This window comes from Dendrobium catenatum, unplaced genomic scaffold (assembly GCF_001605985.2).
Source record: "Dendrobium catenatum unplaced genomic scaffold, ASM160598v2 fragScaff_scaffold_1339, whole genome shotgun sequence".
Lineage (NCBI taxonomy): Eukaryota > Viridiplantae > Streptophyta > Magnoliopsida > Asparagales > Orchidaceae > Dendrobium > Dendrobium catenatum.
The window spans coordinates 485,592-513,062 of record NW_021319801.1 but is presented as its reverse complement, the minus strand read 5'-3'; the positions used below and the strand labels follow the sequence as shown (position 1 = coordinate 513,062).

The following is a 27,471-nucleotide window of genomic DNA, read 5'->3' as shown; positions in this document are numbered from 1 at the left end:
CTTCTTTAACTTCATCATCATTATAATCCTTAACATGTATTTCTGGATTAATACAGCTAACAGTAATAGGAGTTTCAAAAACTTTTATTCCCTTCGTTTGAGGAACTCAGTGCTTTCTGGTTTGCTTTGGTCTCCTTTTGAAGTTAACATGAATCCAGGGACCGTAAGTTTCCTGTTGAGCAGCGTGAGCAGCAGCATGAATAACTTCACTATTCATTACATTACTGATTTCTGTAGTCTTGGTTGACAAAAGGTCTGGACAATCTGACTTCAAATGTCAAATTTTGGCACAGTTATAACAAAAAGATGATAATTTCTCATACAATACTTTCTGAAAAAATCTGCCTCCCAAACCATCTACCCATACTCCCGAAGGTAACTTGGTTTCAAGATTGATACGAACACAGATGCGCGCAAATTCCTTCTTACTCCAACTAAAAAAATTACCATCAAAGAATAATGGTGTACCAATTCTAGAGGCTATCATAGCAACGTTGACCTCGTCCCAACAATGCAAAGGAAAATGTGGGAAACGAATCCAAACCGGAGCAGTTAGCCCTTTTAATGACAATAGAGAGAAAGAAGGTGACCATTTGTCTAAGCCAACAATGTGGCCTCCAATATGCCAAGGCCCTCCACTAAGTACTTCATCCATAGCAGCAACCGTCTTGAATGAGCAAAGGATCCAATTCAAACCCATCAAGGTAAGATGAAAGTTTCCAAATCTATTCCATTGCTTGCGCAACTCCATACTACAAATCGAGAATGGAATATTCTTTCCAAAAACTTTCAACACAACAGAATTGGAGAGGATTCAAGAGTTGTTTATTTCCAAATCAGAATTCAATTTTACTGCTACTCCATCGGAATACATAATAGTGGAATTAGCATCAAAATTGATTTTAATGCGTTGAGGCTTTGACCAGGCATTGAGAAAGGTGCTTATTAAGTTGGTGATGCTCTCAATTACATTGTTTTATTCTTCTCTTTCTTTAGTTCCTTTGAGTATTTTGAAGAAACTTGATAAGATGTGTAGGGAGTTCTTATGGAACAAAAGCGTGATGATGATGGGTGTTAGGAGTTCTATGAGGACAAAAAAAGATGGAAGCCATGGTTTACATTTTTGTTGCTTGGAAAGATAGTGTGTGAACGATATAAATGGAGGACAGGGATTCATTCTACAGGGCTTCCATGGAACCTTTGAGATCAAGGTTGGTGGTTGATCTTAAACAAACCAAATTCATCTTTGTAAGTCATTACTTATAAAGTATGGTAAAAATATTTGGTCTGATGATGAAGGTGAATGTTTCTTCGACATGGAAATTATTGCTTAGTGGAGCTAATGCTCTTGGACCAATTATAAGGTGAAAAATTGTTTCTGGATCTTCAGTTAATATTATGAAAGGCATTTGAGTATTAGATAGAAGCTTTGCTAGGGTCCAATCATAGTAGTGGTGGATGAGAGTTTTCTCGTTTCCGTTAGCTTTATTTATGATGGAGCTTGGAATCAAGTAAGCTGCTTGAATGTGGAGCAGTATTGGTGAGGAGTTATCCTTCATGTCAGGATTAGTTCGGGCATACAGAGGATGATTGGATCTTATAAGTAACCTTCTGTTTAAAATTATTACAAGCTTGGCCAAGTTCTCCGGTGATAATGTGTTGAGGCGGAAGACCGAGTTTTAATAAAGGTTTGGAAATGGAATACTATATTAAAGCTTAATTCTCATATTGCATTATTCTGGTGGCATCTTCTGAAAAATGAGTAATCTAAACTACTAATTTCCTATGTATAGTGAGATTGTTAAATAACAACCTGTGCCCGAGAGAGTATGAGATATGGAAGATGTGTGAGACAGTTGCTATTAGATTTGCTCAAGCTAATTCTAGCAATTAAATTGGCTAATCTGTGGGCTTTTGCTTCCAGCAATGTTTTGCTAATCGAGAAGGCGAGTATTATCAGGAATAACAACTTTTGCCTCAGGACTCAGAGGCTTGGTCTTCTTGTTAACTTATTCGATAGGGATTTGAAGAAATCACCATATCTTGTTCCAAAGAACCAAAGATTAATCCCGGTGATGCAAGAGAGGCCAGAAGATCAATCTCCTTATCTTACCCGTCTCATCGATTTAGAGGCAAGAAGTAACAACGATATCGATTGAACACCGAATCCAGATGATCGCTCATTAGAGAGCAGAAGTTCAGCGCGATGATGCGGATCAGGAGGATCCGACGGAGGACGGCCAGAAGCCTCCATGATGAGGCAAGAAACTGCAAAAACCAAGAATTCAAACTTTTTCTCTCTCTAGAAACTAAGCAGGGGCTTCTCTCTCACAGTAAGCATAATATTTAAAGGTTATTGACGAAATCATATCTCGTAAAAATTTTGAATTATACGTATCTAATTATGGTATTATCTCCTACAAGAAAAGATTGTGGGATCTAGGTTCTAGATATTTAAGATCAATTATTCTACATGAGGCAAATTATTCACCCAAAAAGCGATAAAATATGCAATGATCTTAAAGGTAAGTTCTAGTGGCCTGGATTAAAGAAGGATGTGTCAAATTTCATTTTCAAATATGAAATTGTCAGTTAGTGAAAAGAAAACATTAGTGATCAAGAAATTTTTTGGAGCCATTGCCTTTTCCATAGTCGAAGTGCGATGATGTAACAATCGATTTTGCTATAGGTTTTACCAAGTCGAGATAGGGACATGATGTTATTTGAGTTGTAGTGGATCATCTGATGAAGTGTGCTCATTGCATACCATCTGATAGTTTAATTCAATGGAAAAATTGACAAATGTATACATGTGTGAGATTATCATATTACATGGGATACAAAAGGTACTTATTTCTGAAAGAGATGATAAGTTCACCTCTAAATTATGGAGGGGTATTCAGTAGAGTCTGGGCATTAAGTTACAATTTAGTCTGACTTTTCATGCATAGATTATTAGATAGTATAAGAGAATTATTCAAATATTGGAAGATCTTTTGAGATTGGTTTATATACTTTGGCGATAGTTGGAGGGATCATATTCATTTGATATAGTTGGCTTACAATAATAACTTTCTATCAAATATAAGCATGGCCCCTTACGAAATTCTATATGATAGGAGATGCATGACCCATTTGTCTTAGATAGAGGTGGTGAAAGGAATATAATTAGGTTAGCCTTGGTTAATGACCTTGTTGAAAAAGTTTGTTTAATCAGAGATAGATAAAAATCTATACAATATATGAAGAAATAGTATTATAATGCCAAGCATCGAGTAGTAGAGTTTCAATTAGGAAACTATATATGTGAAAATCAGGTCGATAAAAGGCAGTAACAGGTTTGGAAATGATAGAAAGGTGAGTCCAAGGTATGTTGGACCCTTTGAAGCTATTGACAGGATTGGAAAATATGCCTACAAGTTGAAGTTATCAGATCATATGACTAACATTCACAACATATTTCATGCCTCGCTTCTGAGGAAGTAGTTTTTTTATTCCTAAAGAAAGTTGAGATATTTTTTAATTTAAGTTATAAAGAAGAACTAGAAAGGATTCTAGATTATGATGTTAGGAAACTAAGAAACAAACAAAATTTAATGATTAAAGTTCAGTGGAAGAACATAATTGAAAAATAAGCTACTTAGGAAAAGGAAATTGAGATGAGATAAGATATTTACTGATCCCAGTTTTAAAATATCGAGGATAACATTTTTCTGAGGAGAGAGTTGTAACACCTATAAAGTTAGTGTATCAATTAACCCATTCTAACACGATCAAATTCAAGGTAATCTATTGGATTTCTACATTTGAACCATTTTGCTTATGTTTGAGAATGTTTTGAGTGCTTGTGAGAGTCTATATATATTTATTATGGGTCCTAAGGGTTTGTTCGAATTTTTTAAAAAGGCTTAAATATTCTCCTAGGACACCGCAGCGTTGGGGATTGTGGTACCCCAATGCTAAGCTATCTAGAATTAAAAAAAAAAAATTAGCGAAGTGGTGCGATGGTGGGCTATAGTGTTTTCAGCTCCTTGATAGAGCATCGTGTTGCTAGGCTAAATTTTAATAATAAAAATATCTAGATTTACTATTCACCTAATTCATTTCTCCTACGAATCTATCAGCTAGTGAGAGAGAGAGAGAGAGAGGTATTTCCAGTGAGAGAAAGTCTATTTTAGCCAATTTTGGTTTATTTTCAGCTCTCAACCTAGTTCTAAAAGTTGCTCAAATCAAGCTAGATTATATTTTGTCTATCTCAATTTTCAAAAAATATGATAAATTTGAAAAAAAAAACTCTAATTTAATTTATAGTTTTGTATTGCATAAACAGATATAACCTTGCACCCACAAAACTTTAACCGCATAACTTTTTAATGTTATAGAGAAAGTAATTTCAGACATTTTAGTTTTTTTTTATATTAGTTATTTGAAGGGTGTGCTTTTTTAATTATCTAAAAAATAATTCTGAACCAAGAAAAAAATGTTGTAGTACAATTAAAAGTACAAAAACAGTATTCTAATTTGGTTATATTCTAAAATATTAAATTTTTGTATAGTAGTCTATTTAGTTCTCAAATGTAATTCTGGAATGAGTTTATTTTTATTTTAATTACTATAATATAATGAATTATGTGCTTAATTGGTTGACATGTGTGATTCTGGTGTGATTGAAAAAGTTATATTCTAATGTCTACGGGCTTGTTTTAGTACTTACGAGCATATTATGATACTATATGCACATTTTATTCTAGTGTTGGCATTATGAGGCATAAGAGCCCGTGGAAAATTTATTATTTTTTATTTTGATATATGAAATGTTTATTTATTTATTTTCCTAGAATGTTATATAAGTTTTCTCATAATTGCAAGTACAATTCAGTTCAATATAGTGATTTAATATAAATTATTTTAAACTCAACAACACATTTGAAAATGAATTAATTAAAAATTTTGATCGATAAATTTGGCCTACTATGCTGTGTTAGCTCACAATTTATTCGCCTTCAATTTTCAAGGCCTGAGAGAGAGAGAAAGAGCTAGTTGAGTTGCACCGTTAGAATTTGATTTGAGACTGTATAGGTATTTCTTTGTATACTATTGTACAGTCATTGTTAGTATTCTTCTGCTCTATTTTGTATTCATGTCAATAGCTATGTGGTGTAGAGAAATTATTGTATATATATTTTGATAAAAATTAAAAAAAAAAAGAATTTTGTGGATAAAATTATTTTCAATATCCTCCATATTGTTAGTAATTTAGTTTTAAAGTTTAAATTGAAAAAATATATATATGAAAAATTTTTAAAACTTAGATCCTAGAGTTTGCCTATTGCAAATCAACATGATAGATTTTGTCCAGATTGTGGGACTGAGTTGGATTGTGACAAGCTCTCACCTAGTCAATCAAGAGATGACACATGTCTACGGTAGTTGTAGTGTTGAATGAGTGATATGTGCATTATTATTGATATATCATCAAAAAAATTTCAAATCGAAAGCTTCTGAATATTAATTTGATGACTAAATGATATCCAAATGTGACGTGCTTCTAATCAAATCAAGCAGCTCAATAAGATGATTCCAACAAGTCCATAATCGTCGAATTCTAACATCATTAAGACACTCAAATGCTCGATAAATGATCTATGGTTGAGGGAGTTCATATCGACTATCCATTAAAACACTCCCAACATGCCCTTGATATTCTATTTATTTACTAGTCATGTCACTTCCAAAATTTTATAAATAAGCTCCTCATTCTTCACTGAAAGAGGGAGAAGAAAGGGGGAAGAGGAGAAGAATAAAAGATATCATACATTTTCCAATCATCATCGCTGTTGACAACCTCTAGTTATTACCATCAGCAACTGCCATCATCATCGACGATCTACATTAGAAATAAATATTTTTAGAATATTATCAAAATTGCATCTAATTGTTATTCATCTTTGTATTTTCCTCTTTTTCAATAATGAAGAAAAGATGATTTTTATATGACTTGTTACATAGTAAATTCTGTAACGAGGCCAAGCCCAATGGTTTTTCCTTTTTTTCCATATTTTTCATGTACAAAATTCTCCAAGTTTTTGCTTATCATTTTTATATACTCGTGCTTAATTTTTGTACATTGTTTAAACGTAATATTCAATCTCTATTTACTCAAATTTTCTTACATGCAACAATTATATTTTTTATTTTTTCTCCATACTATCTTTCTTATGGCCCCCATAACCCAATAAATAAGGGGCGATGAACAAATTAGAGACTTTTATCTAAAATAGTGAATAGTAGAGTAGCCTTGAGACTCATAACTCCTTGAATGGTTCACATATTTTTCTTTATTCTCTACACTCCATTCTCACAAGTCCTAACTCACTAGATCGGTTCATGAGTAAAGTCGGATGCCATTACAACCAAATTTAAATCCAACATAAGATTTATTTTGTTATACCATATCAATCCGACAAGTTCAACCAAAAAATTTTTTTCGGTTATGCAACTTTCTTATAATTATGCTCTTAGAACATTTTTGGAGAATACATCCACAAAATATTTGATAATGCGCTCACAAAAAGTTAACAATAGCCTTAAAAAGGCCTTCAATAACTAAAACAAAATGTCAAGCAATACAAAGCATCATTATTGATGGCGCCAGCAAAGCTGTTAACCTTTTTATTCAGTTTCGATCCATTCATTGGCAGCTGACCGAAGAACTACAATCACACAATGTGGTTACTGTCCAGAGTATGCGTCTGCTACAGGCAAGAATGCAAAAGCACAAAAATCATAACATTTAAGAAATATTGCCATTGTCATCACTTGTGTTATAGCCTTTGAAGCAGCACAAATGCGGATGCTCTTATGCTTAACAGTTTGTGATAGAGAGCAGCTTTGCACCTGGTATTCAAAGGCTTCAGGCCAAAGGCTTTTCATGGCTCATGCGGCTTTCCTTGTTATTTGATCCATCGAGGTGCTCTCAAAGATTTTATCAGCATTCCCAACCTCAAAGCCATCTCTTCTGTGGAATTCCTTGATCTGCAGACGAGGCAATTATGATTATAAGATCCGACTCAAACGGCCAAATCAGACAAAATTAAGTTAAAATATTTAATCGAGCTATCATGGCTAGATTGGAACACATTGGTTAGAGATAGAAACCTTTTGAATGACAACTAACGGAATCGAAAGCAGCAGGTTTTAAGATAAAATGCACGCATTACGGAAAATTTGGGACTTTTTACATGTGGGGTTTACATAACCCAATATTTTTATGTATTTATATTTCTATTATATAAATCTCTTTTTTTTTTCTTCTTTTTTTTCCTAAAATCTAAATATTTATATTTACTAAAATATTAATTTAGGGTCTAAATACCATCAAAAACATATACATGAAAAGATGTATTACATTAAATAAATTAAAATTAGTGATATTTTTATGTGGTTTAGAAATTTGAGTGTTATATTAGTAAATATAAAGATTTAAATATAAAATATATGAATACAAAATAATTCTAAGAAATGTAAATAAATCCCACTTTATTTTTTATACTTGTTTTTTTTGTAAGAAAAGAAATAGAAGTATAAAAATAAGTGTTTTTTGGATATTCATTATCCTTACCCTAACAACTTGGCATTAGCATTATTAATCTTCATTTTTCATTCATTAATATTTAGTATTGTTTGAGATATTAAACCTAATCCTGCAAAATTATTTGAAGAACTTTAAGTCATATAACCTTAGATCCATCACATTTCCTTCCAAAGACTTGGATGCTAATTTTCTCATCTACTCTAACATGTGCATTTTATATCCTTCAGTGCGCATTTCCAAATCATCCAAATTTATTTTCAATCTTCTGATCACAACAAATGTCACTTATTTTCCTCCAATATAATAAACTCTTAATTTATCCTTCTAAATTTACCACACAACCATCTTAACATTCTCATTTTTTTCTACAGTTAACATAAATATTAACAACATTTTTACAACCTTATATTTGAATTTATACAATAATGCTAGGCCACTTTATAAAATTTTCTTTTAAACTTCCATGACATCATCTCATCATACAATTATTGATATCAAATTTACTACTCAACTCGAACTTAAAAAAAGTTATATCCTCATTTATATTGCTATTTTTATATATAGTTGACTCAAGATGCATATACATATCCAACCAAGATATCAACTCATCTATTACCAATATTGAATGATAATTATCAACATTATATCCACTAAAAAGTTGGAAATTCTTTTCCCAACCTTTATCAGAATGTCTTAGGGAAGATGCTTTTGAGAAAGCATAATAGAAACTGTGCTTATAAAGCAACTTCAAAAAATTTCTAACAATAAAAGCAAAAGAAGCCTTAATAAGGTTCCTTTAGGATGCCAATGTAGAGAAAAGTCAGAGTTACAAAATAATCTTCTCATTGAAACGTTAGCAATTAATAAAAAACACAGAGGCCTGATCATAATTAATCCAAACATATTATTCGGCCAAACTTAAATTTGGAATAATTCTCAATCAAGTCAATATAAGAAGCCATACTCATACAACAACAACATCAAGCCTTTATCCAACTATACAGGGTCAGCTACATGAATCATTTTCTCCATTGTGTCCTGTTAAGAGTCAATTCTCATTTAAATCAAATAAAAATAGGTCATAGGGCTGCGACTGGGAGGAGGGGTCAAGGAAGTGTTGATCAAATAAAAGAACATACCCAACTATATATGATGCCACTTAGGAACCGTACGGAGGGTAAAGCATCAATTTTCATCCTTCCACCTTGAGGACAAGGTGGGTCTTTAGGAGGGAGATATTGTTAGACTGATCCGGCCGGTCTGTGCCTACACAAAGCAGAACAAAATTCCGCCCCCTCCTATTACCGCCCAAACCGTGGGGCCTAGCATTAGCAAGACCTTCGGAGGGATTTATGAGGGAAAATTCAAAGTAGGGGTTGTTTAGAAATTTCCTTTTAGATTGTTTGCATTAATAGTATGTTTTCCTAGGGTTAGAATATTTTGAATTTGGCTGAAATTTGAGATCTATCTTAATTTGCTTGGGCTCTAGCCGTCGGCTAGGGATTGGGAAAGCCGAATCTTCCTCTCGAATTGAAGATTCATTGTACCTTGCTTGTTTTCTATCATTTACTATACAATTAAGAGTATTTCTTTGTTGTTCGTCTACTATCTTCTCAAAATTTGCTTGGTGAGTTGCCGAATTTTTGTTTTAAGTGGGAAGTTTCTATATTTTACATTATTACTTCCTACAAATTGGTATCAGAGCCCATCGATCTAGGGTACCAATGGCCGGAAGTAAAGTGTTGGACGGAGAAATAGGCCAATTGAAATCAAATTTTGTGGAACTGATTTCAAATTTTGAAATTTAATTTGCATCCGTCCATGAAATGATGGACAAAAAGTTTGCCTTCGTAGAAGAAATGCTGAAGAAGATGCTCGAAGCCAAACTCAAAACGACAAAATTAGAGACGAAGGAGGCCGCCGACAACCATGGAAGTGGACCTAACTTGGTTAGGGGAGGGGAAAACAAATAGGAGATTTTAGAGAGAGAATATGGGATGCCTTCTTTAGAGCCTATTTCTAGGAAGGAGATGAGTATTGGATATGAGCGAAGGGGTGCTAAATTTGCAAGAAGAAGGGTGGATTATGAGCGCATGGGTGCTAACTTTGAGAGAAGGATAGGGGGTTTTGAAGAAGAGTTCGAGTACGAGCGTAGAAGAGAAGAACAAGACACTTGGGGAACACCTCCCTTCTGAGAAATGGGATGCCATGGGGATTAGGGGTGTCAATATTTGACACGACCCGAAAACCCGACCCGAACCCGACCCGAAAATTTCGGGTTAGGGTCAACCCGAACCCGAAACGGGTCGGGTTCGGGTTCAGCATTTCGACCCGTTTCAAAAATCGGGTCGGGTTCGGGTTAACCCTTTGACCCGAAATTGACCCGAAAGTGACCCGATTTTGACCCGAAAACCCGATTTTGACCCGGCAACCCGAGATTGACCCGATTTTGACCCGTTTTTGACCAGAAAATAGGATTTTGACCCGTTTTTTACCCGAAAATTAGCCATTTTCTTGTTGGAAACGGGTCATTCGGGTCGGGTCGGGTTGACCCGGACCCGAAGCGGGTCGGGTTCGGGTCAGGAAAACTGACCCGTTTTTAAAAACGGGTGGGGTTCGGGTTGACCCGAATAGTGCCGGGTCAGTTTCGGGTTCGACCCGAACCCGACCCGTGACCCGAAATTGACACCCCTAATGGGGATTAAGAGGAAACAGATGCGATCTGAGGGTAAGAAAGCTGAAGATGCCTACCTTTGAAGGTGAAGAAGCTCATCGATGGATCTACAAAATAGAGAGGTATTTCGCCATCAACGAGTTGACGGAGGAGTAGAGATTGATAGAAGATGGCCTGTATTAGAAGGGGAAGGCATGGGTCTGGTACTAGTGGAGAGACATGAGGCAGACCATTCGGAGTTGGAAGGAGTTCAATGACAGCTTATTGGAATGTTTCTGAACCAGCAGGGGAGGGGACTTCTACGAGCAGTTCTTCGACCTAACGAAGGAGGGCTCTGCAAGAGAGCACTGTGATAGGTTTGAGTACCTAGCTAGCTGACTGTACCGACTTTTTGAGATTGTGTGATAGGAAATACTTGAGTTCGCAAGAATCCCCAAGGGAAATACTTGAGTTCGCAAGCAAACCTATCACTAATTGGTGAAAACAGCAAGAATAATGCAAAATCTGGGCGAAAAAACAGCCCCCAAACGATGGATTGCAATGAGAAAATCAAGCCAAACAAAGCCAAAAGAAGATACAAGTGATCCTCAATTCGAGAGGAGGATCGTTCTCTCCCAAATCTCTAGAAAAGCAATCTACAGCCCAAACACCCAAGAACTCAAGAGAACATAAATATTTAAGTATGAAAATACTCCCTCTAACCGGCCCCCTTACTAATACAATTCATTTCCTAATTTCAAACATCTCACATTTAAATTTTCCCTCTCAAACTAGCCTCCCAAAACCCCTTCTCCCCATTGCTCCAAATGGGCGGCAACATTAAATGGGGCGGACCCCACCAATCCTCCTTTTGTAAATCTGAATAGGCCTAACAATACCGCCCTCCCAAAGAATCACTTGTCCTCAAGGTGAAATCTAGGAGACTGGTATTTCACCATCTCGAATGGTTCCCACATGGCATCATAGTCAGGCAGATTATTCCACTTGATTAACACTTCTTTAGCTCCATCTCCTTTCTGGCGAACCCTCATCAATTCTAAGGATTCCAGAATCACCTCCAAGTCCTCAGTAAGTGTTGCCGGTAGCTCCGAGCTGGCTGTGTAATCTCCAATTGCTCTTCTCATCTGCGACACATGGAAAATCGGATGAATAGTCGCCATGGATGATAGTTGCAGTCGATATGCTACCGCTCCAATTTTGTCCAATATTACATAGGGCCCAATGTATCTTGGAGCAAACTTTTCATTTCTCCTGTTGACAACTATTTTTTGTCGATATGGTCGGAGCTTTAAGAACACCCTCTCCCCTGCTTCAAACTGAATGTCCTTCTTATATCCATCAGCTTGTTTCTTCATAATTTGTTGAGCTCTCAGTAGATGCTTCTTCAATTCCTCTAACACTTGATCTCTCTCCTCCAAGCACTCATCCACTGAAGAAACTGGAGTACTGCTACTCCCAAAGTGCACCAAGTGAGGAGGGTCCCTTCTGTACAGCACCTTGAATGGAGTCATCTGTGAAGCCGAGTGAAATGAGGTGTTGTACTAGTACTCCGCCCATGATAGCCACTTGGCCCACAACTTGGGTGTCTCTGACACAAAGCATCTTAAGTAGGTCTCCAAGCTTCTATTGATCACTTCCATTTGACCCTCTGTCTGTGGGTGGTAAGCGGTGCTCCTCTTCAGGACTTTCCCCTGCAACCTGAACAATTCCCTCCAAAAATGACTGAGGAACACTTTATCTCTATCTGACATGATTGCCTTTGGTACTCCATGCAATCTGACAACCTCTCTAATGAAAGCTGAAGCCACTGTCACCGCGGTGTAAGGATGTCAGAGGGGGATAAAATGAGCATACTTAATCTATCCACCACCACCACCAGAATCACCGTGAAGCCTTCTGAATGGGGCAGCCCATCTATAAAGTCCATGGATATCTCCTCTCATACCCGTCTTGGTAACGCCAATGGCTGTAGTAGTCCCCTTGCTGACATAGCCAGGTATTTGTTTCTCTGACAGATCTCGCACCTTGCCACCATCTCTTTCACATCTCTATGCATTCCCTTCTAGTAAAGTTCGGCCGCTAATCTACTGTAGGTTTTCTGCACCCCTAAATGGCCCCCAACCGTACTTCCATGAAATTCCTGGAGTAAGTTTGGGATGTGGATGGAGGTCCTGGGCATCACGAACCTCCCTTTATGCAGTAGTTTTTCCCCCTCTATTGAGTACCCCGTGTGGCTACCACCATCCCTCAATAATGTCATCTTGATCTTCCCCAACTCCTCATCCTTAGAGCTCTCCTCCTTAATGGCCTCCCAATCCAGCGTCAAAGGAACAGACACTGCCACTGTCTGTAGCTCTCCCATACATCTGGACAACGCATCTGCCGCCTTGTTCTCCCCTCCTGGTTTGTACTAGATTTCAAAAGCATACCCCAACAACTTTGACAACCATCTCTGATGCTCTTCAGACACCATCCGTTGTTCTAACAAGTATTTCAGGCTCCTCTGATTTGTTCTGACAATGAAATACCTACCTCAACAGGTAGGGTCGTCACATCTGGATGGCTAAAATGATAGCCATCAACTCCCTCTCATAGACTGATTTCAGCCTTGCTCTGGCTGCCAACACTTGGCTGAAGTAGGCGATGGGTCGCCTATCCTGCATGAGTATTGCCCCCAATCCGTATCCTGAAGCGTCTGTCTCCACTATGAAGGCCTGAGTGAAGTTTGGTAGAGATAAGACGGGTACTGTGGTCATAGCCTTTTTTAGTTTCTCAAATGCTGTTGTGGCTGCCTCTCCCCATAGGAATCCATCTTTCTTCAACTGCTCTGTCAGTGGCCATGCTATAGTACTGTACCCCTTAACGAATCTCCTGTAGCATCTTGTCAGCCCAAAGAATCCTCTTATCTCCTTCAGATTCTTAGGTAAGGGCCATCTCAACATAGCCTGCACCTTTGACTGATCAGCCGCCACCCCTTCCTTGGATATGATATGACCCAAGTACTCCACACTAGTTTGGGCAAAACAACTTCTTCAAGTTGGCCCTCAGCTGATGCTTCTGTAGAACTCCCAATACCAACTTTAAATGCTTCAGATGCTCCTCCTCAGTTCTGCTATACACTAAGATGTCATCAAAGAACACTAGCACAAACTTCCGGAGATACTGTCTGAACACCCGGTTCATCAATGACTGGAAAGTAGCGGGGGCGTTGGTCAGCCCAAATGGCATAACCAGAAACTCATAATGCCCCTCGTGTGTCCGGAACACTGTCTTTGATATGTCTTCCTTCCTCATTCGGATCTGATGGTATCCCGACTTCAAATCCAGTTTGGAGAACATCACTGCTCCATACAGTTCATCCAAAAGCTCATCAATCACTGGAATGAGAAATTTATCCGGTATAGTCTCCTTATTTAATGTCTTGTAATCCACACAAAACCTCCAGGTCCCATCCTTCTTTTTGACTAGTAACACTGGGCTAGAGAAAGGACTTACACTTAGTCTGATGATCCCAGCCTCCAACATCTCCCTAATCAGCTTCTCAATTTCATCCTTCTGAATATGGGGGTAGTACCCGTACACTAATCGGTGACACTCCCTCCTTTAGAAGAATTGCATGCTCCTGTTCTCTAAGTGGTGGTAACCCTTGAGGTGGCTGGAACACCTCACTGAATTGTTGTATGACTGCTTGCACTACAAGAGGAATGTCCCCCTCTTCCCCCACACCGACCCTCTCCAATCGTTGTAGTTCTACCAAATATCCACCTCCAACCTCCTGTATGGCTCTGATCATGGACTTGAGAGACACTCCCGCTCTAGACAACCCGGAATCTCCCGATATCACCATTCTCCTTCCCCCCACCACCAATTCCATTCTTAGTGCTCCCCAATTCACCTTGGTCTCCCCCAAGATTTGTAGTCATTTCATCCCTAAGATGACATCCGTACTCCCCAATTCCAAGGGAAGAAAATCCTCCCTCACCTGTATCCCCTGAATTGTCAACACCACTCCCCTGCAAAGTCCTCTGCCCATTTCTAGCTTTCTGATGCCCATCATCACCCCGTAACCCCCTGTGTCAACTAGTTTCACCCCCAATTGATCAACAATTTGGGTGGAGATGAAATTGTGGGTTGCCCCACTATCTATCAACACTACCACATCCCTATCAGCTATCGCTCCCTTCACCTTCATAGTGTGATTTGGAGTGAATCCCACTATTGAATTTAAGGATACTTCTGCCACATCTAAATGCAACTTCTCCTCATCTTCCATCTCTAACCTGCTTTCCCTCTTCAGCTTCCTCGTCATCACAGACGGTGAGAACCTGAAGAATTCGGTCCTTACACCTATGCCCTGGCATGTACTTCTCATCGCACCTGAAACATAACCCCTTAGCCCGCTTCTCCTGGATCCCCTTCTCTGTCAGCTTCTTAAAATGCCCTCCAGGCCCTCCTCCAAACTTCTCCCTCGGTACTTCCCGTGATCCTCCCAGTACAGCTCCTTTGGGAGCTAGAAAAATAGTAGTCATCCTGTAGGATCCCCCAGAACTACTGGCACGAGCCCCCCTCTCTAGATGCTTCTGGTCCTCAACCAACTGGGCCAACTCCATGGCCTCCCCAAAGTCGCGCGGTCGCATCACTCTAACAGCTGCTCTGAGCTCCGGTTTGAGCCCTTTCATGAAGTTCCCCTCAAGCACAGTCTCGGATAGACGGTCCAGTCGGCTAGCTTGGTACTCAAACCGATCACGGTACTCTGCCACTGTCCCTTCCTGTGTCAAGGCAAAGAATTGCTCATAGAAGTCCCCTCCCCTTCTGGTTCGGAAACGTTCCAGTAAGCATGCCTTGAATTCTCTCCAGCTCCTGATGGGTTGCCTCATGTCCCTCCATTGGTACCACGCCAGTGCCTTTCCCTCTAAGTATAGTCCTGCCACTGTCAGCTTCTCTTCCTCTGTCAGCCCGTTGACGAAAAAATACAGTTCCACCTTGTAGATCCAACCATGTCCATCCTCGCCCTTGAAGATGGGCATCTTCAGCTTTTTGACCTTCGGGTCACCCCAATTTCCCCTGGATCCTCCACATCCTCCCATGCCACGAACTGTAGGTGCTCCCCACCTATCACGATCTTCCCTCCGGTGATCATAACTATAGTCCTCATCAACTTCCCCTCTCCTTCTTTCAAAATCAGCACCTCGGTGGTGGAAATCCCCCCTTCTTCCCACAAAATCAGCATCCCTCTTTTCGTAACCCATGCTCATCTCCTCTCTAGAAAGTGGTTCTAGAGGTGACATGTCATCCTCCCCCTCTAGGATCTCCACTTCCGGATTTTTCATCCCCCCAAACGGGTTCGGATTCCCACTTATACCAAGGCCGCCGGTGGTCTCCCTTGCTTCTGATGTCGTCGGATTGGTCTTCACCTCTAATAGTTTCTTCAACATCTCTTCCATCAAAGTGAACTTCCCTTCTAACCTTCATTGTTGGAGGATATTTGATTTTGAAAATCAAAAAATTTTCCCTCCAAATCCGATTTTAATTGCCCAATTTCGTCTTTCAACACTTCGACCTTCTTTCCGGTCATCTTTCTTCTCAAGGATCTCAAGAGAGCTTCTACCGAATGCAAAAAACCCGCAAAGATTTAAAAAATTCAGTCGCCAATGGTCCCAAGATGATGCTCTGGTACCAATTTGATAGGAAATACTTGAGTTCGCAAAAATCCCCAAGGGAAATACTTGAGTTCGCAAGCAAACCTATCACTAAATGGTGAAAACAGCGAGAATAATGCAAAATCTGGGCGGAAAAACAGCCCCCAAACAATGGATTGCAATGAGAAAATCAAGCGAAACAAAGACAAAGCAAGATACAAGTGATCCTCAATTTGAGAGGAGGATCATTCTCTCCCAAATCTCTAAAAAAGCAATCTAGAGCCCAAACACCCAAGAACTCAAGAGAACATAAACATTCAAGCATGAAAAAACTCCCTCCAACCAGCCCCCTTACTAATACAATTTATTTCCTAATTTCAAACATCTCACATTTAAATTTTCCCTCTCAAACTAGCCTCCCAAAACCCCTTCTCCCCATTGCTCCAAATGGGCGGCAGCATTAAATGGGGCGGACCCCACCAATCCTCCTTTTGTAAATCTAAATAGGCATAACATTGTGCTAGAGGGAAACTTCATGAAGGAGCTCAAACCTAAGATCTTAGCGAAAGTTAGAGTAATGAGGAGCGTGACTTAGGAGAGGCTATGGAACTAGCACAGCTAGTGGATGATCAAAAATACATTGAGAAAGGGGCCAGAGGCAGTAGTTCATGAGGCTCGTATAGGATTGCCAACACTTTCTTAGCTCTCAAGGGACTAGCACCGAGAAGCCTTCATGAGGCCCCAAAGAAGAGACCTGTAGGAGGAGGGGGATTTGAGGAAAACTTCAAGAAGCTCACTGAGAAGGAGATGCAGGACAAATGTGCAAAGGGATTGTGCTTCATATGTGATGAGAGGTACATGTCAGAGCACAGGTGTAAGGACCGAACTCTTCAGGTTCTCACCGTTTGTGATGACGAGGAAGCTGAGGGAAGTGAGAGCGAGATAGTGGTAGAGGAATAAAAATTGCATCTTGACATGGCCGAAGTTTCCTTAAACTAAGTGGTGGGGTTCATCCCAATTCACATCATAAAAGTGAAAGGATAAATATCAAACATAGAGGTAGTGGTATTGATCGACAGTAGGGGCTACCCATAATTTTATCTCGAATAAGGTCACTGAACAACTAGGGGTGAAATTGGTGGACACTGGGGGCTACGGGATAATGATGGGCACTGAGAAGGCGGAGATAGGTATTGGAGTGTGTATGGGAGCTGTGCTGACTATACAGGGGGTTTAGGTTAGGTAGGATTTTCTCCCATTGGAGTTAGGGAGCATTGATGTAATCATGGGGATAAAGTGGCCATAAACCTTGGGAGATACCAAGGTCAATTGGGGAGCACTAACGCTGGTGGTGATGGTGGTGGAGGGATGAAGGATGGTGATCCGGTGAGAAGTAAAGTTGTCCAAGGCCATAGTGTCTCTCAAAACCATAGTCTGGGTCATATAAGATGTGTGGGGAGGATTTCTGGTAGAACAATAGAGTTTAGAAGGGATTAGATTTGAGGAAGACATTTCTCTTTCAGTATAGCCACTCATATAGCAGTTCAGTGAGATTTTTCAACCACTTCAAGGCTTATCACCACCGAGGGAGCAAGAGCACACCATCACCTTGAGGGGAGCGGTGTCACCGAATAGTGTTTGGCCTTATCGCTACCCCCAAATTTAGAAGTATGAGATTGAGAAGCTGATCTGAGAGATGCTAGAGGCAAAGTTCATCAGGTCAAATGTGAACCCTTTTCTAGCCTAGTCTTACTGGTCAAGAAGAAAAATGAGAGCTGAAGATTTTGTATGGACTACCAGGCCTTGAATAAGGAGACTATGTCGAACAAATTCACCATTCAAGTGATCGATGAGCAATTGGGTGAGCTATTTGGTGCAGTAATGTTCATCAAGAAGAATATGAACTCGAGTTATCATCAGACCAAGATGAGAGAGGATGTCCTAATAACTACATTCAAGATATGAGGGACACTACGAGTTTTTAGTGATGTCGTTTGGCCTCAATAACACCCCTGCCACTTTCCAGTCCCTTATGAGCAGGGTATTCAAACCATACCTCAAAAAAATTGTATAGGTATTCTTTGACGACATCCTGGTGTACAACAGAATATAAGAGGAGCATTTGGAGCATTTGAGGATGGTCTTAGAGATGTTATAGGAACAACAACTGAGGGACAACCTGAATAAGTATTGTTTTACACAGGCCAATGTTGACTACTTGGAGCAAGTGATATCTCAGGGGCAAGTAGCCACCGATTAAGCCAAGATCGAGACAATGCTGAAATGGCCTCTACCTAAGAATTTGAGGGAGTTGAGAGATTTCCTAAGGTTAACGGGATATTATAGAAGATTTGTGAGAGGATACAGTTCCATAGTCTGGCCATTGATGGACCAGTTGAAGAAGAATAGTTTCTTGTGGGGAGAGGGAGCTACTTGAGCCTTTGAGAGATTGAAGCAGACCATGACCATTATGCCAGTGTTGGCCCTACCAAATATCAAGCATGTTTTTGTAATAGAGACTAAAGCCTCAGGGTATGGATTAGGAGTAGTCCTTATATAGAATCACAGACCTATAACATACTTCAATCAAGTATTGACAGTCAGAGTGTGGTTGAAGTTAGTCTACGTGAGAGTGTTGATGGCCACCATTTTAGAAATCCATAAGTGGCAACCATACTTATTGGGCCGGCACTTCGTTGTCATGACAGATCAAAAGAGCTTGAAATACTTGTAAGAGCAGAGGATAGTGAGTGAGGAGCATTAGAGGTGGTTGTATAACCTAATGAGCTATGATGTTTTTTTTTTGAGACACCTCAGTTATGAGCCACGTGGCTAGCATGGTCGAAGTGCTGATACAATACGTTGTACCACTCAGCCTCCCAGATGACACCTTTCAAAGTGTTGTACGGATTAGACCCCTCACACTTTGTGTATTTTGAACAAAGTAGCACACCACCCTCTTCAATAGAGCAGTATTTGGAGGAAAGGGATAAAGTGCTGTACGAATTAAAAAGGCACCTGCCAAGGGCTCATCAAATTATGAATAAGCAAAAAGATGGGCACAAAAAGGACATCCAATTTGCAGTTGGGGATAAAGTATTCTTGAAGCTCCGTCCTTACAGACTGAACATATTAGCGAACATGAGGAATGAAAAACTGGCACCAAGATACTTTGGTTATTACAAGATATTGGAGAGCATCATAACTATGGCTTACCGATTAAGATTACCCCCATTTGCTACCATACACTCGGTGTTTCACGTCTCCTAGTTTAGGAGAGCTATTGGGGAGCCGGGAGCATGCAGCTAGTTCAGACGAAAAATATGGAGGCGATGCTCAAACCAATGGAGTTGAAAAGGGTATGACAGGGAGGAGGAGGGATCAAGGAAGTGTTGATCAAATGGAATAACCTACCCGACTATGACACCCCTTGGGAAACATACAAGAGAGTGAAGCATCAATTTCCATCATTCCATCTTGATGACAAGGTGGGTCTTTCGGAGGGAGGTATTGTTACACCGGTCCAGCCAATCCATAGTAAACCGACCTGTGTTTACATGAGGCAAAACTCCTGCTACCGCCCAAAATGTGGGGCCCAGTAGTGCCAATTACGAAGAATTTCGGAGGGACTTAGGAGGGAATATTCGAAGTAGGGGTTGTTTAAATATTTTCTTTTGGATTGTATGTATTAAGTAGTATGTTTTCCTAGGGTCATGACATCATGAATTTTGTTAAAATTTGAGATCTCTCTTAAGTTTATTTGGGCTCTAGCCGTCAAATAGGGATTGGGAGAGCCGGATCTTCCTCTTGAATTGAAGATCCATTGTAATTTGTTTTCTTCATCTACTATCCAACTAAGAGTGTTTCTTTGTAATTACTCTACTATCTTCTCAAAATCTGCTTGTAGAGTTGCCGAACTTATATTTTCAGCGAAAATTTTTTCTATTTTAAATGATTACTTCCTATCAGCCTACCTCTACCTCTCTTAACATAAGTTAAATCTAATAAATCTCCTTTCTTAACCGAGTCATTGGAAAGATGCCGTTTTATGTGCCTAAACCATCTAAGACGACACTCTCTAATCTTATCTTCCACTGAAGCTACTTCAACCTTTCACGTATATGCTCATTTCGTATCCTGCCTCTAAGAGTAAAGCCACTCATCCACCTGATCATCCTCATCTCTGCAACACTTAACTTAATATTATTCTTCTCTTTTAATGGCCAACATTCTGCATCATAAAGCATTATAGGTCTTCACCAGCATCTTATAGAATTTTCCCTTTGAAGGAGACTTTTCTATCACACAAGCCCGATGCATTCCTCAACTTCAACCATCCAACTTGAATTCTACTAATAATATCCCCATCAATTTCACCATCACTTTAAATAATAGACCCAAGATATCTAAAGTGTGTACTCTTATTAATGATTTAATCATCCAAAGTCACAATCCCCCCACTATATCTATTATTACTAAAATTATACTCCATATATTCAATTTTAGATCTACTCAAACGAAAGCCCTTAGACTCTAATGCTGACCTCCATAACTCAAATTTACCTTCAATTCCCTCTCTAGTATTATCAATAAGAGGAATATCATCAACAAAAAAGCATACATCACGGTACAACCTCTTGCAAATATCTGGTGAGAACATCCATGACTAAAGCAAAAAGATATGGGCTTAAGGATGATCCTTGATATAATCCAACTGAAATAGGAAAATACTTAGTCAAACGAACTTGCATTTGAACATAAGTAACAACTCCTGCATACATATCCTTAATTACTTGAAAATAAGCATTTTTAACCCTTTTCTTTTCTAGAACTAGCACTTCTCTTGGAACTTTATCATGATACATGTCATGATTAATTGACAAATTTTAAGCTGGCTATCAAACACTTAACATAACCCTCCATTTTTCTCATCCAGAACTTAAGACTTGGCAACGGCAATGTTTTGTGGTGGCAAAAAATATATAGTGGCAGCAGTTTTCAATGACATAAAACTATTTGGGAAAAAACTTTTATTTGGTCTACCTTTCAAAGAAACTAGAATATCATAACTGCTTTATTTCCCGCATTAGTAGATTACATAATAGCCCTAGATGTCAGCGAAACCAGTCCAGCTAAATGGGAAACGAAAGGGAGGAAAAACAAACAAAATCTTGCAAGATTAAAACACAATCCTACAGTGTAAGGGGAATACTAAGAAAATATAACGCATCTGTAGATCACAGGAAGTCAGAAATCTAAACCTTTAAGAAGTAAAAGAGTACAGTGAAGCCTTTAAAAGGTATAGTAAAATTTTGGATAGAAGCCAGACCTCTTCATTGGTTAATTTTGTATACTGAGGGAGTACAAGTCGTTCCGCAAATTCAATGTACGAACAAGGGACAGGCTCGCTAACACCATCACTGAAGTTGAAAATTGTAGAATCAGCCACAGTTGAGCTCTGGAGCAGAAGGCCATCAGGACTCACTAATCAGAGCAATAAAAGAACTCAAGGTTGAGAATGCTAGATCAACGGAAATAAAGGAAATAATTTATTGAAATGATTTCAGCATTAACCAAAATAAATGAAGTCTGCAGTGCGATTAACTGTGGTGTCCACATATTACAAGATCTAGAGAAATCCGTTATTAATTTCAAAATATAACAGTTAATATAAATGGACAAGACAATTTCGAAGCTTTATTGTAAGGTTCATCGTTTCACTCCATTTGGAACTCAATACCAAATGCAGATCATGCTACCGTATTAAATGAAACAGAGTAAAATATAACAAACAAAGAGCTTCAAGCATACTTAACATCTGATATTTCGAATACATAAAAAATACCCATTAAATTGACATAGTTATCAAATAGAAGTTCCAAAAAAGATTAGTAGAATGTAGTTTTCACTCACTAAATTTATAAGCAAACTTCCAAGCATGCACCGACACACCTCTTGAAGAGAGCATACGGTGTCGGACACGTGTCGGACACATGTCGGACACGACTGGGACACATGTCGGACATAGCAGACACGTGTCCGATTAAAATAACATTTAAATTTAACCCAACCCAGCTGGGACACGTGTCGGAACCGGCTGGAACACGTGTCGGAACCGGCTGGAACACGTGTCGGATACGGCTGGAACACATGTCGGATACGGCTGGAACACGCGTATCCTAATTTTTTATGATAAATTTATTTTAAATTATAAAATTTTATATTTATATACTTACTAAATCAAATAAAGCATCACATTCGCTCATATATGCATCAATACGATTATTGAAAGGCATGATTATTAGAGAATAAATCTTTTTTTTTTTAGAGGCATTAATGATTATTGAAAACCTTTATGCTTACATGTGTTTGCAATTTTTAGTGACACGGGATAAGAAAATTTTGATTATGTCTAGAAAATCTTTATGTGGGTTCCTTATTGTAGTTCTAGTAGATGGGATTTGTTGAAATAGGTGAAAAGTTAGAATGATATAAAAATTATTTAGAATATAAAAGATTTAAGATTAATAGAATAAAGATTAATATATGATATCCAAAGAACTATTATGAGAGAGAACTAGAGAATTATATAAGTAAATAGATACATTCTTCGTGATTTAGATTAGAAGTTAAAAATATTATGGGAAAGAACTAGCGAACAAGAGAAGTATATAGATACAAAGAAGAACCCACTTTCATTATATGATACCCGATGAACTATTGCAAATCTTTCTCTTGATGAACCAGAGTTAGAAGCAATGATATTCAATAATAATGATGATATTGAAGTCCAAAAATAAACCTATGAAGCTAATTTAAGTAGTTGAAGCTTAAATGCTTGATGTTGTAATAAATGATTATTTGCTTATATTTTTTAGGTTGTACGAGACATTTTGTACTAAACATTTTTTATTATAAGCTTGTTTGTCATTTATAATGACATTACATTAATATCTATACACTATATAAAAAAAATGTAATGTTGTATCCGTGCCATACCCGTGTCCTATATTTTAAAAAAAAGCAGTGTCGCGTGTCCGTGTCGCCATGTCCGTGTTCGTGCAACATAGCTTCCAAGCCATCTCGCTGACAAAATCACCTTCTCTGTATCATTGGTTGCATAGCATTTTGCAATCAAACAAACGTAAAGTATTGTAACCGTTTGCTGTATTTTTTTTCTTTTACATTAGCATCATCATTTCAGATGGAAATGAGAATTTAACTTTTAATATAGCACAATGGAGAAAAATGATTTATGTAGTCAATCCCACATAGTGGGATAAAGGCTTGATGTTGTTGTTGTTGATGTATTAGCATCATCATTGCTTTCTTTTCCCAAAAGAGAAAAAGAGATGAAACTATTTTCGTTTTTAATAGAGTTATCCGTGTATTCATTTTAATTTCAATGTTTTAGGCGAGCAGCTATGGTAGTAGAGGTGGTTAGAGACTCTTCAAGTAAAATGTGAATCATCAATATAAAAAAGAGCCACGGCCTTATCCCAACTATTTGAGGTGCACACTCAGCCATTCATTTTAAATGTATGCAATTATATCATTGTAAGCATAAATAAAGTTTACAAAAATCAACTTTAAATGATTTTATCAGTCATTAAGCAACATATGCAATAACTAACCTTTTAATATCCCCCCTTCAGAGTTCAGTTTAAACCCTTGTTCATTGATAAAGTGGTTTAGGCTTTTGATGTTTCCAATTTGCGACTTCAGACGATGAACAGAAATGGTTACATGATTCACTGTGAAACCATTAACAAGGGTCCATGCAGCATACTCACTTTCCCTGAGATAATCAATTGGATAAAAGTAAACTGAAAATTGTTAGCAGCAACTTATTTCAGTAAATTTAGATTGTCATTAAGGCGGTCTGTAGATTTTCAAGGTGCCAGGCCATGAGAGGTGGGATCTAGGAGGTGCTGGAAGGGCAATGACAGTGGAGAAAAAAGAAAATCTATCACATTTGTATGAAAAATTAGACAAACTGATTTATAAATAGTCGAAACACTAGATAAGCATAAAAATAAGACCTTGCTAGCTGCTGATAGTCAGAATATGAGGGTGTTTCCCAAGTTAAACATCCCAACGTACTTGCAAGTGCTGCATATCTATTTGCATTTCCCAAATTTTTTACATACTTCTTGATCACTGCCTGCATGCATGAGCAATTCACAATCATTTTATCAAAATAAGAAGAATGAAGAAAACTAGATTCATTAAAGACAGGTTAGTTGATAAGAACTACAACAATAACATCAAGTCTTTATCCCTCTACGTGGGGTCGGCTATATGAATCATTCTTCTCTATTGTGCCTGTAAAGTGTCAAATTCTCATTCAAATCAAATAAAGAAAGGTCATTTCTTATATTTCCTAAGCAAGTCTTGTTAGGTACCTCTACCTTTCTTAATATAAGTCAAATCCAATACATCTACTTTACTAACTGGGTCATTGGAAGGCCGCCGTTTTATGTGACCAAATCATCTAAGGGGACTCACTTTAATCTTACCTTCAATATAAGAACTGATGGGAATAAATAAACAAAAGCAAAGGAATTGAACAACCTTGAAGGACCATAATCAATACATGAGAATATCACTGCTGTGGGATCCTGGGGAAGGGTACACAAACATACCTTTGCAATGTAAAGAGGTTATTACTAAGATTCCAACTGTGACCCCCAAAATCATAATGAAAATAACGTAAGCACTGATTTAGGTCAACCCTACAAATTTTAAATCCACATAATGAAACATTAAAGATAACCTATGATGCACCGACACTTCTCCTCAAAGAGGCGTGCAGAGTCCGACACCGTGTCCGACACGACACTCGCCCGACACTCCTCCGACACGTGTCGGACATGTCGAAAACGTGTCCGATTAATAAATATTAAATACAAATTGGACACGCATGTCCGACACGCGTATCTTAAATATTTTATGAATTTGTTTAAATATAATTTCTTGTATTTGGCAGGATTTAAAATAAATTTCTTATTTCCTATCCACAACACCAAATCAACGTCCGCACTTAATACTCAATCATCGAATATTCTCATTTTCATTTCCTTTTGGCAGTGAAGGTATTTTCATCTCCTCTCTCGGTGACAGATAAACGACATCGACGCCTGACTCTCGACATCCTAATACTAATCATTTTAAGCACAATTCTAGTTAAATGACTTATTATTTTCAAATTATTTTTAAAATTATACTTATTTAATTTTTATGCACTATTTTTTAAATATTAAAACTATAATAACGTGTCCAACCCGTGTACGTGTCCTATATTTTCAATAACTGACGTGTCCTGTGTCCGTGTCGTGTCGTATCCGTGTCGCCATGTCCGTGTCTGTGCATCATAGAAGATAACTCAAAAAGAAGATGAATAAATAAAAAATTAATGTTCTGATTACATAGGACTACACGGCTGACCAATGGACTGATAAGATTACATGCTGAAAACAATTTCGATATATATTTTGTGAAATACAGTAAATTCAGCTCTCAGAAAGGGACAAGACAATAATACAAGTCTTTGAATTATTTTCTTAAGAGAAACTAATCAATACTTTGAACTGATGCCAAATAGATGATAATTAAGATAGAGAATATTGATAATGACAAAGATCCTTTAGAAGATACTATAATTACAAATGGTTTTCCATGTAAAATTCCAGCTGATTAGGCATTTTAGGAGGGAAAGTATACGCTAATTTGCCTTCATTGAGACCTAGAGACTACATTTTCAGAAACAACTTCTTAATAATGTAGAGGTAAGGCTGCATACATCAACCTCTTCTCTTAACCAACACATTTGTTCAAGAATCATGCATTAATATGCCCTTTATAAGGCTTCATGGATAATCATTATATTATACAGTATAATATCCTCCCAACCCACCCCAAATGCAGCTAATAATACTCAAAATTTTGATAATGATAAATATCAACATGAGCTGTTGCTAACTATTGATGGAAATTCAAAGTACCAATAAAAAAACATTCCTTTTTCTTTGATATTCATAAAATTTCTTCCATAATTTCTCAATTGTTTGACAATTAAATACAGCAAAATACAACTGCATATTCTAAATTTAGCATGTGAAATCATACATGCTATTCTTACCTGACTTTGAGGACTCATCTCATCGACAAGAAGTTCTGATATGAATATTCTCGGCAAAGGACCCCCAAAGTAGCTTCCATTATCATAACTGGGAGGTGCGAACCATAATGCTTTCAATTTCTTAGCAGGAAACCTCAACTCTTCCATCATGGTATAACCAAAATCCAGGAAAAATTTAGCGACAGAATCTATCCCATAACCATCAACCTTTACTTCCACAAAACAAAAGTCAAGCAAACCAAAATATTAAAGCACAAATGTAATAAATGCTTTCAAGAATTAAAATAGAAGACTATCTTAGGGTTATTTGAATAAAACTCCTTAAATGATAATAATTTCTAAACTTATTTCATGAAGAATAAAAAGAAAAACAATTTCATTTAGGGGTTGTTTGTTTTGAAGTAAAGTGAGTGTAAAGTAACTTTTTTACATGTGTTTTGAAAATATTGGTGTATGGTTGGATGAACAAGAAATGCAAAGTAAAGTAAAATAAATGCATTATAAAGTGTTTTAATTAATTTTTTGGAGTAGAGTAAACTTATCCACTTTTAAGCAAAAATCATTTTTAGAGCAAGCAAGTTCTCTTACCATCGCCAGCCGCCACTTGTCCCATCTAGCCACAACCTACAGCCACCACCCATCGCCTCCCGCCACCCATTGTTGGCCACCGGTCACCCCCACCGCCGCTGTCGTCGATCACCACCACCGCCACTATCGCTGGCCACCAAGGTTTAAAATTGCGTAACTGCGCCTCGAGGCGGTTTTCGTCCGTGAGGCGAGGCGTAAGCCTCGAGGCGGTCTGAGGCGTAAGCCTCACGAACACAGAATTGCGTAAATGAAAAATTAAGGATTTTAGCAGGAAAATAATAGCAATATTGGAAAATAAGAAAGTAGATGCAATAAAATTATGTCCCAAAGTACAAAATCACAAAATATCAGTTTAACAAAACTCTCAAAATACAAAAAACATATAAAATGAAATCATATCCCATCACAAAATATCAGTCTTCAAGTGAATCTTCTTCTCCAATTGTATCTATGAATGCCATGTCATCTTCATCTTCAACATGACTCACTTTTCTCTTCCCTGTTCATTAAAAGAAAAGATTATTAGCATATTAATTGGATGAACCACTCATTATCAGGCAGACTGGCAGAGAACATATACCTTTACTTGCAGAGCTAGTAGATGTGTGTGGTGTGGTACTAGTGGATGTACCCGTTTGATCTGCTTCGCCCCTCAATACATCCACATTTAGATCTTCTACCTGTAAGTCTGATAATGATAAATCTGCCTCATCATCTATGAACCACTCATTATCAGACAACACATCATCACACACCAACGGGTCCTCATCATCTTTCAACCCTAACAAGAGCACTCTTGTGCTGAGGTAAGTCACCAAGATCCTCCAATATGAGA

General features: G+C 38.1%; 1 protein-coding gene across 2 annotated transcripts in view; it reads right to left on the bottom strand.

Annotated features, from left to right (window-relative positions):
- Window positions 1-6,491: 6,491 nt before the first annotated feature.
- The window catches only part of LOC110114715, a 24,217-nt gene continuing 3,237 nt past the window's right edge, over window positions 6,492-27,471 (bottom strand). The window contains exons 3-7 of one of the 2 annotated variants that reach the window (XM_020847687.2): window positions 26,049-26,255; window positions 23,950-24,071; window positions 23,542-23,705; window positions 21,237-21,391; window positions 6,492-7,035 (exon numbers count right to left, since the gene is read on the bottom strand). In XM_020847687.2, the coding sequence (XP_020703346.1) occupies window positions 6,937-7,035; window positions 21,237-21,391; window positions 23,542-23,705; window positions 23,950-24,071; window positions 26,049-26,255 (747 nt within the window). In that variant the 3' untranslated portion in view covers window positions 6,492-6,936. The remainder of the gene's footprint in view (window positions 7,036-21,236; window positions 21,392-23,541; window positions 23,706-23,949; window positions 24,072-26,048; window positions 26,256-27,471) is intronic. The other variant, XM_028699563.1, reaches the window with a different exon arrangement.